Source organism: Anthonomus grandis, chromosome 22 (genome assembly GCF_022605725.1).
Source record: "Anthonomus grandis grandis chromosome 22, icAntGran1.3, whole genome shotgun sequence".
Classification (NCBI taxonomy): domain Eukaryota; kingdom Metazoa; phylum Arthropoda; class Insecta; order Coleoptera; family Curculionidae; genus Anthonomus; species Anthonomus grandis.
The window spans coordinates 24,442,508-24,461,913 of NC_065567.1; the positions used below are offsets into that span (position 1 = coordinate 24,442,508).

A 19,406-nucleotide genomic window follows, 5' to 3' on the forward strand; every position below is an offset into this window, starting at 1 on the left:
TATGATTTTACACAGAATCAATAATTTTATTAAATATATATTAACTTGTTTGTTTATTAAGATATTTAATTATGACGCTGAATTATGAAGCTGTGTATCATTTATTTTTTTATGCAGGTAATTAGTGATCAAATTGTTTATTTAAATTTTTATTTATAATGAATTTATTCAAAGCATTTGAGCTCTGCATAATTTTACTTCTTTATACAGTTATGCATAAGACCCAAATAGCTTTTTACAACTGCCTAGAATAGTGCTGAAGTTTTTGAAAATGCAGCTGTAGGATATACACAAATATTTCCACAAAAAATTATTGGCCTAGATCGACTTTTATTAAAAAGAAAATTAAATTGAGTTATGCATCTTATTACCTTTTTTTTTAATGACCTTGTGTTCTTATTAAACCTAAATTTTTGTCTTTGCAATTGAACTGATTTCTCATTTATTTGAAATATTGCAGGACCGACTTCAATTGCCTGGAAGAAATAAAATAAATGATCCAACTGCCTAAAAAAGGGTTTTATTCTTGAAAGTGCATTCTTTATTGCATGTAAGAACTTAAAAAATAATTGTTAATGCCTGAAAAGGACATACCAATACATTTGTTTGTTTTTTTCTTTTTATGTAGATCTGATGACGCCTAGTTTGAGTGAAAGACGTGTAATCCCTTGACCTTATATTATACTTTTACATTTAGAAAATTGTGAGTGAACCGTTTCCTAAAAAAACGCCAAAGAACAATATCTAATTAAATGAAACAATAAATATCTAAAATGGCAATACAATCACAAATATTAATTGAAATTGTGCCTTTTTGGCCAAAAAAAAATCATTCTTGTATATAACAGGCCAAAATGTGCTGATTATTAAAATCCTGAATATTTTCCAATTCTTTGTTAAAATTAAACTTGTATGCTCGAACTTTCTGAAATGAAACTTTTAAGAAAATAATTATTTGTCAACGATCATCAATCCTACACCGATACGATCTTGAACGGTGATGCTCGGGATCACCCAGTAGATATCAATGGACAAACAATAACCCATTTAATTGTCAAACTAGGAAAATACCAGACAAGATCTAGTGATCCACAGATAAAAAAAAAGACCCGAGTTTTTCAAATGACTAAGCTACAAACAAATGGATGAAAAACGTCACCGGAGTTAGGGTTATGACATTATAATCGGTCAGAAGGGAGTTGGGGATCAATTCATCATTGTGCCGACGACTGCATGGCTGTTCCACCGTAAAAACGAGGGTAGGGGAACATAGAACGGTTACTCTGTTCTGTGTAGCACCTGGCCGGGTCTTGTGTAAACCCGGGGCTAGGGTACGGTATATCGCATTAAATTTCACCAACTTTTTCGTTTTCAATTCGTCCATTGTACGGTGGATCTATTTGCCGCCTTTTTCATGTTTACCATTACGTAATCTATGTATGTCTGTTGCAAAAATTCATGTACTGCCTTTTTTTTTTTGTTTATTTGCTTTTTTGGCTCGTGTCTAGCACACTTATCTGTGGAAGATAAGGATTTGCATTTGAATCGGCCTGAAGTAGTTTATTTTGAAAGTTGTATATGTAACCCGTGAGAAAATGTTGGTGTAACATAAACAAAATAGGTAAAGGATAAATCCCAGCGTGTGCATATTTTGAAAAATTTTTTACCGGAAGGCGAGCCTTTTTATCAGGAAGAGGGCTGCATGTAAAGCAGAGAGCAGTTGACAGCTGTTATGCATGTGGCTCTGTACCGTGCCACATATTTATTTAGTTTTACAACATATACACAACGAAGAAAGTCTCTTGCGATTGATAAAAAAACACACTTCCACGAATTTTTGTATCTTACACCCAGGAACGGCCTTAGCGGATTTTTAGACCCCCCCGGATCGTATTTTACAGCGCACACATGTTGGATCCAGACAATAAATTCTTAGGAGTGGGTATTTTTAATGACGTATAACCGAATGCAGAATATTCAAAAGAATTCTTCTAATACCCAACTCGGTCCCTCGTATACTCGCCTATTGATGTTTTTGAATGAAAGCAAATAGATAAAGGCGGACCCTGGGTCAAAATTTCAAATTGTGCAATGATTTCTTACCTGGAGAATGTACCGTTGAATTAGACGAGCCATGCCAAGCTTCCACGATGAGCGAGAAGGACCCCTAAAAAAAAATAAGGAAAACTTTTAATACTTTCACTACGAAGAATGAGAAAATGCTACTTGTACATGCGATGTTGCGATCACCTGTTTATTAACCGCTCTTCACTTCTCATGATTGAGCAAATGATATGTTATTATTAAATATATTGAAGCTCCACTTCGACGGAAAATAAAAAATAAGAGAAAAAAAAAGAGTTCCATGGGAAGAGAACATGGACCGGTACTTAATAATTAATAATAAATTCGCCTCGCCTCGCCGAGTGTACCAGAAGACTTTTATCGTGTACCCAGGCCGGTAAATTACTTTATATATTTCTTTGGACAGTAATGCCCCAAAAGCTTTGCTGATTTATTTTAAAATTATATTGGTTTGATTGTGTAGCAAAAAGAATTCTTGAGTTGATCCTTCTTCAAGCTACCATAACATATATGATGATAAAACTAATTAAGCCCCGGGAAATATATTTTTTTACAAACTCTAGAAAAATAATTCATTTTAATCAGTCATCTATTTTTTTTTAAATAATTTGAGAAGTTGACAGTTGAGTATTCAATTATCATCCTATAAAAACTAATGGGTAGGTAATCTGATTCTTAGGAAATCTGATTTATAATTTTGTAGATCGTGTGGTTTTTTTATATCAGAGAATTACTTGTTCTCTCAAACAAACCAATAATAAGCATTTTAAAATGAACCCCACTACCACCATACTTTTTCAAAAATTTCTGATTTTCTTATAGAATTAGCAACGTACATAACTTTTTTTTAAGGCTTTCCTCAAGTCCCTTGCAGAACAATGGTATTTATGTTGTATGAAGGCTTTTATCTCACAGCCACCTATACCCATTAATGCCCCAAAAACTTGCTTAAATTGAATTGCAAACAAACAGCTAATTTATTTAAAAATTATATTAGTTTTCTTGTGTAACAAAAAGAAATCTAAAAATGACTATATATACGTTCTTGCGTTGATCCTTCTGTTGCAGTTAAGAATATTTGTAAACATGAAACTCAAGTTACCAAAACATATATGATGATAAAAGTAATTAAGCCGCAGGAAATAGGTTGAACTATTTGGCATGCTGCCATTTAAACTGTAATAGGGCCATTTACATTGTTTATTTGACCAATAAGTAATATCGAACACCTTTCGGTTTACCCATTATTTGTTTACATTCACGTCCGTAATGAGCTCTTATTACGAAACATTTACACCCGAGCGAATTTGTACGACGGCCTTTTCTAACGTGGGCTCTGATTATACAGGGCCATAGTAAACAATATCAAACCGGTTCAATAATACTCGGGAGACTGTGAGAAAATAAGCTTCTTCCAACCATGCTCCCATTGCGTTAATTTAGGTTCGGTTCCTAAATTGATCTTCTGAATTATAATTTCCTGTCTTTTACGTTGCGCCTCCTTCTTCTTCTTCTCCTCCTCAATGACTTTTGAAAGTCGTTCATTCTTTTTTTACCATATGTGTGAACTCCTTATCGCACCTGACGGATCAGCAATACCATAAGAGATGGTGCAAATAGTGAACGTCTGCCTAATACGTAATATGGTGGATCATTCAAGCGTGGGTTAATTTATTTAAGCAACCATTCGGTATGCATTCGAAAACGCGGAAATATCTTCTTCGCTTTATGTATATACACGAAAAGTTACGCTTTCCAACCTCATAGTTTTAGCGAAAATAATATTAATTAAATTCTTTATTATGCAGTCGACCAATGAATTCTTACTGTTACCCAGGTATATAATAATTTTTTTTTACCATGTATTTAGACGAAACACCTCTAATTTTTCTGGGATTTTGAACAAATTATTCTATTCATAATTTTGCTTTCTGTTACGTCAAATATGTCATTTGTAGAAAAGTATACCACTTAAAAAAATATCCCTTTATGGATTTACATTGCAACGGTTATGTACGACCAGGGAGGTGCTCGCCAATGAATTACTTGTTTTTTTGTAAACACGGTTTTTTATTAAGTTTAGAATTATAGAAATAAAGACATTATTATTATTATTATTATTATTATATAAATAAAGATTTTCAACTGACCAACTATATACTCATGAAGTACTGAATGTTAGGGCACTATATATTTCAGAGGTTTGTTTTTCACTCATAAAAATGATAACTCGAAAAATTATGTAGGTCATAGACATAACACAGGAAACAAAATAAATAAACACATTCAAATACCAAAAATTGAGAGAAATATATTATTCTACTAAAAATAAGACACATCCAAGAAATTAAATTATTTAATAGAAATTGTATATTCTTGAAAACGTGGAATTATTTAAGGTACTGGTATGTGTCACTCTTGTTTTGGTTATAAAGTTTTTTTTCTCTCTTCTCCATTGCCTGGAAGATTCTGTATACATTGTCACAATTTTTTCATTTATCACTGGTTTATAGATATAATTAGATGATTATAGAAAAATATCATTTTATTCCCATCCTCTTCCAATTAACAGACTGAGACAGGGATATATAAATGGGAAATCAATTTTTTTCTCAATTTTTTATACCATTGCTTTAATTTATTAATAGTGACTGGATCATATGGAAATAGTGTTTTTTGTGTTATGTTCTTTTTCTTTGTTTTTTATAAGCACACGTCATCGAGGTGCTATTTAAGTAAACATAACCTACCACCCTTTTTTTTTTTGTTAAGAATAACATTATTGAAAAAGAGCCATCAAGTCAACAAGATACCACAAAACAACTACATTTAAATAGATTTAAGCAAGTAACAAAAAACTTGATTTTGGAGATCTGTCCATACTCATTGGACGAATTCTACAATAGTCTTTAACCTAGTCTATCAAAATTTATGGAATATTATACTTTCATACCTGTATAACAAATGTTTCATATATACTTGTGAGCATTTCTGATGCGAACCAAAATTGTATTTTGTTTAATTTTTTTAAAATTTGCTATGTTATGTAGGTAAAACTCTGATAGATTAATGTCTCCCTTTATGCACTGTATTATTGGCGTTTGACAGTCTATACTTTTTGACGATGCTAAGCTGTTGGATGTATATGAGCAAATAAAGAAGTATTATTATTATTATTAAGACAAGACAAGACAACATTATTGAATATTGTATCATTATAAATTATTCTGGGATACTAAATATCAGTTTCATGTTTTCAATTATATTGTTGTTTTTGAGTTTAAAAGTGGTTGTCTTTTTAATGTGCATTCCAAAAATAGCTTTTATTAAAGAACCTCCTCAAATATGTGGAAAGACAATAGGATAAATTTGGACCTCTTAAGTCTAAGAGTTAACGGTAAATGCAGCGTCTAGTTTTTATTACTATAGCAGAAAAACGACTTTTAAACACAATTTTAGGCATAATTCAACCAACTTAAAAAATGCCACAAATTCACATTATATAAATTTCAAAAATTCCGAAATTAAGGTTGCATGATGAAAACAATATCGAATTATAATTTTTGAAATAAAAAAAAATCTTGAAAATCTTTACATTAAATAAAAAATAAAAATTTGAGTTGGGTGAATTCAGGAATTTGTCCGTTAAGCAGATTTTGCATGGTATTTTTTTCATACGAGAATTTTTTCCTATGAAAATTATTAACGATCATAATGAAGTCAGGTCAATGAAGTAAAATGATTTTTGCTAAGTTTATTGGGTCAAATAAAACTCCGGTAATATTCAAATTTAAAACTACACAAAAACTAAAAGTGAATTAGTACCCAAAGCAACCTAACCTTACTTTTCTGAAAATCGCACTTAAAATTAAAGGCAAAGGTTTAGAATGTATGTTATTTTACTTGGAACAATATTATGATGACAAAAGAGTAAATTTTCTAGTTGTAATTAGATAAACACATATATAAAAAAAATAATTTTGACATTTATTCATTTTAATCATACCTGGAATTTTAAACCCAACTCAACTTAATCCTACTATAAAAGCATCGGAAAGGGAACTTTCAAGAATTTATATTACCGAAAAAAAATATTTATCATCTTAAAATGACACCATAAAACAGTTTCCTCACACAATGTCAAAAGTAGATCCTATTTTCGCATAATTTAATATGAGGTTTTCAGAAAAGTAAGGTGATGTTGGATCTATAATTAATTCCATGTTATTTTTCTTAAATCCACTTGAAAATTATCTTCTCTTAGGTGTCATATTTTTTAGGTTCGAAAAAAGTTGCTAAACTAGACCTTTGTTTGGATCACAAAAAACCACTAACGATTAATTTTACTTTAAATTAAAAATTGTCCGTTAAAATTATTAAGGCAGTGTATGTATGTATGTGTACCCCAGAAAATTGTATAGAACGTTCCGCATGGTGCACAATTTTTACCGTTTCTTAAGAACTGAAAACACAGAAGTAACGAGTACGTCTCGTGAATCGCAATAGCACGTAAATGATCGATTTTAATAAATAAATATTTAATTGTTCTATTCAGAGTTGTATACGCTTCTGGGATCTAATAAAAGATGCACGATGGAAAGAGAAACAGGTGTTGACCTAATAAAAGACATGTCCGACCAATAAACCTATGATAAATCATTAAAAAGTGGTACCGCGACGATGAAGAGTGGTTCCCACGGTAGGATACCTGCATTTCGAGTGCCGAGCCGAGACAGTCTTAAAAGATGCTTCAAAATTTTCAGCGGAAACTGCCGTACACTCCACGCAGTAATTCTCGACCGACCGTACATGTTTTCTGTCACTGATCTTAAAATGCCTGGATATTTTATCGCTTTCGGTATTCTTAACGTTCTTGGCCTTTGTCGGATATAAGTACTTTTAATTATCTTCTTTTTTTTTTCTTTTCTTTAACCGCACATCGCAGTAACAAGCGAAAAATTACAACAAAAAAACAAGTTGATACCTACCGGCCAAGTGAACGGTATTTTCACAGCGATGGCATTGGCGAAACCGCTTTGTGGGTCATCAGCTGGTCCTGGACCCAATTCGGAAGTACTGACATCTCCGAAGGTGCAGGTGGAGGTTGCGTCGATCTTCACTTGGTACTCCTTGAGGCATATCCTGAAGCGAGGCCTACATTCTCCCTCGCATTCTAAACCGAGAGGGCGACCTGAGCAACACCTGCCTTGGTCATCCTTTCCAGCTTGGTTGTCGAAGGATAGCAACCTCAATTCAAACACCCCTGAAGCTGGGGTCTGAAAAATGATGCCGGTTTTTATTCTCTTTTATAAAAAAATAAATACCAGTATGGTTTTTTCATGCGGGAAAGGAGAACGACCTATAATACAAACACTGACACCAATATGAAACTAAGTAGGTAGGACCGTTTTAAGTTAATATGAACGATATTCTAGGAATTTAGGGCGAAACATTTGCGGTCAAAAACAGACCCATCATGTCCATATCATGTGTTAAAGAAATTACTGACCATGACTGTACGTTTATAAAAGCCAAATGTTCTCTAATTGATTTTTGGGCCCCTCAGATGTCATATGGATGAAGAAAGTAAATAAATATTGGTTTCAGTGCCAATTAAAAACTAACGGGTTTACGATAACTACCGTCATCGTAAATCAATGTAAACAAAATAATTACAAAGTTTTAGGTAGTCGAGTTGTTTTTTTGAATTTAAATTAGAAGATGTTTCAAGTCCCCCCAGGGGTTTTGTTATGATTTAACACTCAAGGTAACATAATATACTTTATTAGGCAGATGTTCTCTATAGACATAAAAGCACACAAGGCACAAGGTTATAAGTAGTTTAGAAAATAACAGGAATCTTTTTGGAAGTTTTAAACTGGCAATTTTGCCAATTCTTCAAGGTTTACATATGGTGTGCTTTTGTCAGATGGTCATTTTGAGATATCCACTTGATATTTTGACATCATACTTCAGAAATACTATGTGACAGCCACATACTTAAGCCATCTTCTTAGGTAATCATTTTGGTGTCATGTTAAGTCCCTACTGAATAAATTTCTTGTTTATACAGATAAGGGCCATAATTTCTGAAACTGTATAAGATATAATTTTGAACACATACATTGAGAGTTTGCCTAAATGGGATCATTAAGTTAATATTTAATTAGGTGTTTTTGAGGCAACAGGATCAAAAGTACTTGATTCATTTATTTTTTGTTAGATGGAGGTGAACATGCTACTTAATACCTAATGTATTTAAGGACAACTTTTCAAATGTAACTTCATCATATATATAATATTTGTTACTTTTACTCAAAAATAATTGAAACTAGTGTCTCAGATACTCCATAAAAATTTCCTAGTGAAAAGTGTTACATTTTAAAATAGTCTTGATATCAAGTTTATTTTACCCCAATCAGCAATTGAAAATAGTTCTTCAGTGATAAAAATGTAAAATACTAAGTTTACTTGGTGTCGGGTGGATGTTTATTGAAGGTCATGATGGTAATGATTCTAGTAATAATTATGGTAGCTGTGAGTGGATAAATATTTTCTTTTATAAGGATTTTTAATCATCCAGTTTGCAAAATTCATATATGATCACTGAACTGAAGGCGAGACTATAGGTGGTAGATACAACCAAGTTCTTTTAGTACTTTTATATTTTATGTTTCTTATATTATTATTATTACAGTAAAATATTTTTCATTTTAAATAATAATTAGGGTACTTCAATCAAAGTTAATAAGTTAACCCTTGCCATTTATATGCATGTTATAAAAAATATTTTTTTTTACAGAACTATAAGGCGAGACTTCAGGTCAGCTAGGGAGGTATCCAAGTTTTTTTTTGTAAATTATATTATTTTTAATTATTTTCTCTTATTAAATGCCTGTAAAATATTTCTCATTTTTAACAATAATTAAGATACTTTAACCAAAAATATTTTAACTGCATGCCATTTATAGGGCAGCCATATTTTTTTACAGCATTATAACTTTTATCGCTTAAACAAATTAGATTAAATGTTGCAACATGAATTTATAAATAATAATGGTTAAAGAAACTAGGTAGATATTTTCTTTTATAAGGATTTTTAATCATCCAGTTTGTAAAATTCATGTGTAATCACTGAACTGAAGGCCAAACTATAGGGAGGTAAGTACCCTCAAGTCCTTTTATATTATGTTTCTCTAAATAAATGCCTATAAAGTATTTTTCATTTTTAACAATAATTAAGATACTTTAACCAAAAACATTTTAACACTAACTGAAATTGCCATGTATAGGTATATTAAAAAAAAAAAATTTACAGCATTATAACTTAATCAAATTAGATTATGTTGGTAATGAAGTAGAAGAAAGTAGGTAAATATTTTCTTTCTAACCATTCAGTTTATAAAACTCATCATTCATTATCATTGAACTGAAGGCGAGATTATAAGGGGGTACCCAAGGGTAAGTACACCCGAGTTTTTTTGTAATTTATATTATGTTTAAAGTTTCTTTCATAAAAGGCCTGTAATATATTCTTAATTTTTTTACAGTAGTTAAGGTACTTTAACCAAAGTTCATGTTTTAAATCTACCTAAAATTGCCATTCATTTATTATAAGAAAAATGTATTTTAATACTTACTTAACCAACTTAGATCATGTTGGTAATGAATTAAGAAATAATAATACAGGAAGTCAATAGGTAAATATTTTCTTTTATAAGGATTTTTAACCATCGACTTTCCAAAATTTAAACATAATCACTGTACTGAAGGCGAGACAATAGGGTAAGTACACCCAAGTTCTTTTTGTAATTTATATTATTTTTAAAGTTCCTTTTATTAATATTCATGTAAAATATTCTTCATTTTTAAGAATAATTAAACAAAGTTAACATTTTAACTTTGACTGAAATTTATAGGTAAGTTATTACTAAATAAAAAATGCAAATTTGTACAGCATGATGATTTAACCAAATTAGTTTGCAAACAAAGTCTCTTATGATAACAACCTAATTAATTATGAATAAACTGATTGGGGGGCTAGCATTATTCACTTTGATTAGCTAATCAGTCAAGCTCAGTCAATGAATGAATTTATATTTTGCATGAATATTTAAATAAATTAGTTTCTGGTTAAGGGGTAAAAACAACTGAGGCCCTTAAAAAAAAGAAAACCTTCTTCCCTCCAAATTTAATACATAACGTGGTGTGTCAAAGGATGCGCGGGATATAAGTAAAAAAAAGACGGTTGTTTAGTAAGTGTGTGTTTGAAACAGTGACCAAGCATACATAACATTTCACTGTCTCATGCCATTCAATCGTAACTGGGTTGTTTTCAGGGAATTCTATAAATAGATTATTGTCAAAAGACTTACCTGAAGAACCAGTGAGAATCCGATAAGTGAAAAGAATATCCAATAAAACATGGTGATGGCGTTGTTTGTAAAAGTATTCCAAAGAAGGACGCTGGCCTATTACCAGCTTCCAGGTCCAGGTGCTGTTACCTTAAAGGTGTTCTGCACCGCGCCATAGGCTAGTAAAAAAACACTTAATATCACTAAAGGGAAGTTCACAAAGTGAGAACAGAAATGCGCACTGTTAGAGCGATAATAAATCCACAATAAGACACAACACAAGTAAGTTTTAAAGGGGTGTTCTAAAAAAAAAATGATGTTTAATAGCAAGCCGGTTGAATTCGCAACCCCATCTCTCGAATAACCGTAAGTAAACACTGCGATAATCACGTCGTAAATGCAAGAACGCTTTCGATATAGTAAAACGCGATGTGCTAACAGAGCCAAGGCAAAGCTGCTGTGCTGCGTCCGTGCTTTCGGGTTTGTGCCGACTGAGTGTGGTGAGCGAAGAGCGCTTTGCTCTGAACGGGCGGCGTGCGACCGTGTGGTAGCAGCGTGTCCGGGTGGTGGGGCGCTCTAAGGGGTACGTCGTATATGTACGAGCACATCATAGCCGGGTGCTTCCGTGGTGGTACTGGCACCCACACCCCGTACGCCCCCTTCCCTTTCTGCTGCATCGCCGCGTACACCGCCAATCTCAATTACCCACTTAAGCCACGGTGCGACTCATCTGGAGATATTATTACCGAGACCCCAAGTCTTCTTTTAAATTTTTTACTCATTTGTTGTAGACGTAGTACTACTGTCGCCGCTTTTTATTTTGCTTACTTCCAGCTAATTTATGTTTTAATTATACGTTTTTATTGTTTATAATTATGCTGAATGAGATTTTGAGGTTATGGTCTAATGAATTTTTTTGTTGTTTATGTTGGTTGCCATGACGATTTGATAGACAGGGTTGCCAATTATATGGAATTTTTCGCATTTTTTGATTTACGGATTTTTTACTGAATTTTATAACCGGAGATAAATTAATAATTGTTTTTTTTTCTAACGAAAATGAAAGAGAGGAAATTAGGGTTATGTTAAACATAAGCACAAATTACACAATCTGTGACCAGAAGTATTAATCTATGATCTTTACGCATTTGTTGTAGACGTAGCCTTACTGTCGCGGTTTTTTATTTTCGTTGCTTCAAGTGATTTTATTATACAAGGGATTTGTTGATAATATTCCGATTGCCCAATGAGACTTTGAGATTATGGACAGTCAAGTAATTTATTTATTTTACGTTGATTGCCGTGATAATAAAAAATAATAATAAATTTATTAAAATTATTAGATTAAATATTACTGTCCATTTTTTAAGTTGACATTATTGACAATTGGTTGTCTCTTTTTACGACAGTATGAATGAAATTTGTCTGAGAAGGACAACCAATCAAAATGAAGCGCAGTGATGCCAAATTAACTATTTTGCCTCCTCTTTTTTGAAGTTTTTATTGTCTCAATATCTATTTGTAGCTTTATTATTCTTGAAATATAGGGAATAGAAAGGGAAAGAATAAAAAATAATTTAATATGTTGTTTAAGCTATAAACCACACATACTGAGTTGCCAAATTGTTTTTTAATTACTCATTGAAATGAAATTAAAATCACAACTTCATTTTCTAAACTTTTTCTTTTTCCAGAAAGGCTACTCACAAGACTGACTATAGGATAAGTCACTAAATTAATTAAGCTTCTTCTAAATTTCCCCTAATTAATTATTTAGATTTTAATTAAATATTGGATTTTAAAAATGTAAATCAAAATTTTGCCTTTACTGCTGTCAAACTGACATTCGACATAAGTTTGACAGATCAAAAGCACCACCTGATATTAATAATATTAATTTACAATAAATTGGCTGCGCACATCATTAAATATTGTAAAAGGGATTTGTTTAAATTTTTAGATAATTTTTTTAAATTTTTACGTTCGCTGCCGTAACTATGTGATAGAGTACAACTGTCAAAGGCACTGTTTAAACCATTAAATAAAAATATTTTTTATTAACAATTTTGTTTTTGATTTATTACCACTGCCATCCACATAATAAACATAAAATAATTTTTATGCAATATTAAAAATTAGTTTCAATAATACTGTCCTTGCTTTTTAAGTTGACATTATTGACAATTTGTTGTCTCTTTTTATGTGCAGTACGAATTAAACTTGTCGGACAAGGACAAGTAATAAGAGCAAGCTGAAATTCGATATCAAGGGCAGTGACGCCATCAATGCCATTAATGTTTTTATCAACCAAAATATATTTTTCCCACTGATGAGTATTCAGTTGTAGCTCTATTTTTGAAATAAAAGAATAAAAAATTATTGTTTTAAGTGCTTACTAGTACTAATCCAGAGTTGCCAAATTTTGATTTTTTTTTACTTACTCAATGAAATAAAATCAAAATCATAATCTCATTTTTTAAACTTCTCACTATATTAATTAAGCTGCTTTGAATTTCTCCCTAATTAAATCTTAGTTATATTTTAGAAATTAAAATTTTGTTTTTAGTACTGTCAAACTGACATTTGACATAAGTTTGACAGATCAAAAACACTCACTGAATTTAGAATGATTAATGTACTATAAGTTGCGCGCGCACATCAACAAAAGGGCTGCCGCCATTAGTATTCATAATTATTATACTTCACTACAATAGTTCAATAAAATAAAATAACTTGAAAACCGTTTTATGTGGTGACGTGAGATATGGGGTGACGTGTTCATCAAGCTTGTAAGTATGATTTTTTTACATTTTTATAAAAAGTTTACCTCTTCTTACTAAGAGAGTCTTATGGTGAATCATTATAATCAATCGTGAGGACAAATTTTTAATTGCGACTTACCTAAAACGTCTTTTTTTGCCAAAATCAGGCCTTTAGACATAAAACCCAAAAATAAACCAATGTCCTCTACTAACAAACTCCTGTTGCAACAATAAAAACTTAATTAAACCAGTTAAAACAAGAAAATTTGCAAATTTCCTCAAAAAAAACCGACATTAACCATACGACCACGAGCGGTATACTGAATCATACTCCACCTATTTAGGTATAAAACCCTTTCGAACGTTGCAATTCTTTTTTTGCTAACGCTCGACTTAAATTCCTTAACAAATATCTTTTTAAGTTTTATTTAAAAACTATACGGGGTGTCATGACAGTAATATTGATTTATTAAGTAATTTAATTATCTACGTAATTAAGTGAGGCAGTTAATTAAAGTAATTTGAACCTTATAGTGAAATGAATAAAAACAAACAAGCGAGGCAGATGAGACCATCAGGCCTTTAATTATAATTAAACAAAGGGTGACAACTACCCCGAAATCCAAAGCTGCTTATTTACGTTTCCGATGCGGCAATATGCCATTCAAATTTTAATTGGTGTAATTTATTTACGGCTAATCGTTATAAATGGAAACTATATAAAATTACTATTTATATATATATATAGGGTGTAAAAAGAATATTCTTTTATCTGTCATTATAAGTTCTTTTCAAGCATATTGTAGGCGTGTATCTGTATCTGTGCCACATAAAGAGACTCACATACGATGCAAGTGGTCCAATAAAACAAAATCGCGCAAGTACTTCCGGGGCCGGTCCAGATTTCCGGCCGGAAGTAGCCCTTAAAACGAAATAGTGGGTCATATTTTATCCCCCTCGCCTGGGATAAGCAAATATTCCGATTGCCTCTTTCTGAGACCTGTGTGAAAAGATTCAGATAAAAACCACCTTTCGAGGTGTTATTTACTTTATAAAGCTCCCTTTTTTTTTGCTTCTTCTTTAACAAGGGATGAATTTACCTAAGTTGCGATACCGTAGATATTATTTTGGGCACCTTTTGTTTTGACATAAAATGTAGAGAGAGAAATCAACTGACAAGTGATCCATTATTAAAAAAATCATGTTAACTGTTTGAGATATCTTCATCAGTTTTGGCCCTTAAAAGATTTTCGTTGCGCAACATGCAACATTGACTGTGATGAATTGATGCTGAAGAGTCGATTTTTTTTGCATATTTTTGAGTTTTAACAGTATTCAATTGCTTTGAAATCTCGTCAAAGATACTAAAGAGTGAGAGAAAAAAAAAGCATTTATTTGCAAAAGGGTTGTTACCCAATTACAGAAAATAAGAAGGAAAACAGAGACAACAAAAGTATGCTGAAATATAAAAAAAAACAAAATATGTGTATATAAAAATAAAATAAAAATGCACAACATAAAATATAAGTTTTTATATATGTAGGTTACAAAACTTTTGATTTATGAGCATTTTGTGAATTTATTATTAAAAAATACTAAAAAAAATTTTTTTCAAAATTTTGTGAATTTTTTTAAAAACGCTGAAATAGGTGTCAAATGAATTTGATTAAGGAATCTGTGTACAAATTTTCAAATCTGTAGGTCACCAAACTTTTGACTTATGAGGATTTTGTAAATTTTATATTTAAAAAAAAATGGACAACCTAAAAAAATGTTTTTTTTCAAAATTTTGTAAATATTTTAAAAAACGCTGAAATAGGTGTCAAATGAATTTAATTAAGGAATCTGTGTACCAATTTTCAAACCTGTAGGTCACCAAACTTTTGACTTATGAGGATTTTGTAAATTGTATATTTAAAAAAAAAATGGACAACCTAAAAAATTTTTTTTTTCTAAATTTTGTAAATTATTTAAAAAAGGTTGAAATAGGTGTCAAATGATATTAATTAAGGAATCTGTGTACAAATTTTCAAATCTGTAGGTCACCAAACTTTAGACTTATGAGGATTTTGTAAATTTTATATTTAAAAAAAAATGGACAACCTAAAAAAAATTTTTTTTTCTAAATTTTGTCAATATTAAAAAAAACGCTGAAATAGGTGTCAAATGAATTTAATGAAGGAATCTGTGTACAAATTTTCAAATCTGTAGGTCACCAAACTTTTGACTTATAAGGATTTTGTAAATTTTATATTTAAAAAAAGTTGTCAACCTTAAAAAAAATTTTTTTCAAAATTTTTTAAATATTTTAAAAAACGCTGAAATAGGTGTCAAATAAATTTAATTAAAGAATCTATGTACAAATTTTCAAACCTGTAGGTCACCAAACTTTTGACTTATGAGGATTTTGTAAATTTTATATTTAAAAAAAATGGACAACCTAAAAAAAATTTTTTTTTCAAAATTTTGTAAATATTTTAAAAAACGCTGAAATAGGTGTCAAATGAATTTAATGAAGGAATCGGTGTACAAATTTTCAGATCTGTAGGTCACCAAACTTTTGACTTATGAGGATTTTGTAAATTTTATATTTAAAAAAAAATGGACAACCTAAAAATTTTTTTTTTCTAAATTTTGTCAATATTTAAAAGAACGCTGAAATAGGTGTCAAATTATTTTAATTAAGGAATTTGTGTACAAATTTTCAAATCTGTAGGTCACCAAACTTTTGACTTATGAAGATTCTGTCAATTTTATATTAAAAAAAAAATGGACAACCTAAAAAAAAATTTTTTTCTAAATATTGTAAATATTTTAAAAAACGCTGAAATAGGTGTCAAATGAATTTAATTAAGGAATCTGTGTACAAATTTTCAAACCTGTAGGTCACCAAACTTTTGACTTATGAGGATTTTGTAAATTTTATATTTAAAAAAAAATGGACAACCTAAAAAAATGTTTTTTTTCAAAATTTTGTAAATATTTTAAAAAACGCTGAAATAGGTGTCAAATGAATTTAATGAAGGAATCTGTGTACAAATTTTCAAACCTGTAGGTCACCAAACTTTTGACTTATGAGGATTTTGTAAATTTTATATTTAAAAAAAAGTTGACAACCTTAAAAAAATGTTTTTTTTCAAAATTTTGTAAATATTTTAGAAAACGCTGAAATAGATGTCAAATGAATTTAATTAAGGAATCTGTGTACAAATTTTCAAACCTGTAGGTCACCAAACTTTTGACTTATGAGGATTTTGTAAATTTTATATTTAAAAAAAAATGGACAACCTAAAAAAAATTTTTTTTTCTAAATTTTGTCAATATTTAAAAAAACGCTGAAATAGGTGTCAAATGAATTTAATGAAGGAATCTGTGTACAAATTTTCAAACCTGTAGGTTACCAAACTTTTGATTTATGAGCATTTTGTGAATTTTATTGTGAATTGTCAACCTAAAAAATTTTTTTTTTCAATTATATTGTAAATCGTTAACTATCTTAAAAATTGAATAAAATCCGATACAATCTCTTGTCTTAGCACCACAGTATAGAATATTGACATAATAGAGGACCGCATAATTTTATTGCTATCCCTCATCATTCTTGGGCATTATGAACAACCATCTCTTAAACTTCATTAAACTTTGACTCTATTTTACTGGCTCTTAATAAAAAAGTCAATTAATTCCTAGTAACTGTAAGTTTAAAAAACCCAAATAAGTACACCCCTGCATACAGGCATGTAGTAAATGATAATACTGCAGCATCAATTGGCTGATGGCAAAATAACTTACGCATTTGACTATATTGAAGATGCATATATACAGAGCCCCGTAGGCGCAAAATGCGTGACATCATTTTAGTGACCCCCCTAGCCTGAAATTTACCTAATCCCCTACTTAAATAATAAAAAAGTTCATTATTACAACCCAACGTATAGGCACTATTGCCGTCAGTAAAAGAAATAAAAGGCCTCATGGATGATTTATCATGGGGCCCCAGACATTCTAGCGTGTATTTTAGACATTCAAATAAATATATTTAGTTCTGAAGTATCCGAGATTGAAAAGGAGATAACATCAGGCTGTGTTTTAACCCTGTCATCTTTATACGTTCACGTCAAAGATGTCTGTAGAGGATTATTAGAGGGACTGTTAGTAAAATCCAATCATATGGATACAGTTATTGTAACAAATTACCAAAAAGGCGAAACGAATATTTTCTTAACAAACGGAATGTTTCCTATTAAATACCATAAAATAAATCTATTAAATTCGCATTGAGTATACTCGTAACATGACAAAACATTAGCCGATACAATGCTTCAGCCATAGAAACCGTTTAGTGCTTTATCACGTTCATCGATACTCTTTATTGTAACATACACCTAGTTAGCTTTCTTTATGTTGTCCAATTGTTCAAAATAAAAATGATACATCAATTTTTTATGGTTGTCGTGCGTCGAAAACTAAACCAATCAAATTTTTTTCCACATTTTCAATTATTGATTGTAAAGCCTACGTATAACTGTTTTTGCGTCTATTAGATATGTTTTTTTCTTTCCACTTATTAACGGTCTAATGACAGCAGTAATAATCTGATTATTGTGAATTTATCTAGTTGGGGTATTGTTTAGTTTGACTTCATAAATTAACAGTAATTAGTTGACGTAGAGATAAGAGAAAATGCATATCTCAATTTAAGAACTGTTAAAGAAATTCAGAAGCTGCTCGATCGCCATGTTTTTTGCATAAATTTAACAGCACCAATTCTAAATCAGTCAAAGTTGTTCATTTTCAGAAGTTTAAAGGTCAAAACATAATTCACTGTCATTCTTCCAGAAATTGTAAAAGCACTCACCAAAATCAGTATATGGAGAAATAGAACAAATGCAGTTACAGCTTATAATCTGAGGGATGTTGGGTGCAACTTTGAATTCTCATTGGACTTTATTGCCTCACACAGCCATGCAGAAAGAAAGCATTGATTTTCCAAAGGCTTCAAAAACAGACAAACGTAAACCATCAACCATTAGACGTTGAACTGAAGAAACCTAGAACTTGTGAACTCCTCATTGTGACACAAGATTTGAAAACACAGTTCCCTGAAGACTTTTTGAAAAATCTCGATTTGAGTCTGCTTCTACCTAAACTAAACACAAAATTGACAGACAAAGAAAGAGCTGAATTAATTAGGTGGCTTGTTAACCGTTTCGGAAAGATTCTGCAAAGTAATGTAGAACAGCAAAAAATGAAAAATTATGAGCCTGGAATGGAAATACCATCTACAATTGAGACAATGAAAAAGTGTGACAAGGACATCTATACAAACATTCATACAGTCGTTTTTTTTGGGTCATATCAAAACTTAACTCAGCACTATGCTGCAGGAGAAGACTGAACAGAATAGCCATCCTTCATGTAAATTATGACATGGAATTAATATGCGAAGAAGCATTGGAATAATTGGTATAATTACCAGTAAAAATGCCTGTTATAACACGTAGGTTCTCTTAAGTCAGAGACAATTCTGATGGAGTAGATCTATATAGACTGCCTGGAAGAATTCTTCTACTCTTCCAGGCATTCTTATATGTTTTTCCTTTTCTGAAAGAAGAACCGAACATTGGGCAAATAAATAAAAGGATTCCTGGGAGATGCAGAATTCAAAAAGAATGCCTGGAAGAATAGATCTACTCTTCCAGGCATTCCTATCTGTTTGGTTTTCGAAAGTCTACGAATCCCTGTTGTTATATACAGTACAAACATCTCAGCTTATGAATCTATAGATTAAGCGTATTAAGAGGTGTGGTAGGATGTAAACCCTTATTAGATCTTTTGATACCATCTCTTTGATTAATACTTTTTTAACCTTGTTCCTATCATAGGTTTCAAAGCCATCACCACATTGCTTTTTCATTGTCTGCTGGTAAAATTGCGATGTTATTATTGTCTTTTCAAGGTCTGAACTCAATATTTTTTTAAACAGCAATACTGGAGAAAGAGTTTTTAGAAGCAATGTAGATCTGGTAGAATTTATCCAATCGTATGTAGACTTCTCCAAAATATGACGAAACATATTCGTGCTTACATTACTTGGAATGTTTGATATTAAGTAAAAACGACCTCAAATACCTGGAATTAAAGAGAAATACTACGTTAACTGCTTAGAATTAGGTAAAAATGGCTTCTAATATTTGGAAGAAAG

The 19,406-nt window shown here is 30.9% G+C and overlaps 1 protein-coding gene across 2 annotated transcripts in view; it reads right to left on the reverse strand.

The window, feature by feature from the left end:
* LOC126749163 (neurogenic locus protein delta) overlaps positions 1–19,406 on the reverse strand; it is a 179,175-nt gene that overhangs the window by 12,473 nt on the left and 147,296 nt on the right. Inside the window, exons 1-4 of one of the 2 annotated variants that reach the window (XM_050458848.1) lie at positions 13,341–13,963; positions 10,461–10,618; positions 7,074–7,361; positions 2,104–2,167 (exon numbers count right to left, since the gene is read on the reverse strand). In XM_050458848.1, coding sequence (XP_050314805.1) covers positions 2,104–2,167; positions 7,074–7,361; positions 10,461–10,511 — 403 coding nt within the window. In that variant the 5' untranslated portion in view covers positions 10,512–10,618; positions 13,341–13,963. Of the gene's footprint in view, positions 1–2,103; positions 2,168–7,073; positions 7,362–10,460; positions 10,619–13,340; positions 13,964–19,406 lie in introns of those variants that run through there. The other variant, XM_050458847.1, reaches the window with a different exon arrangement.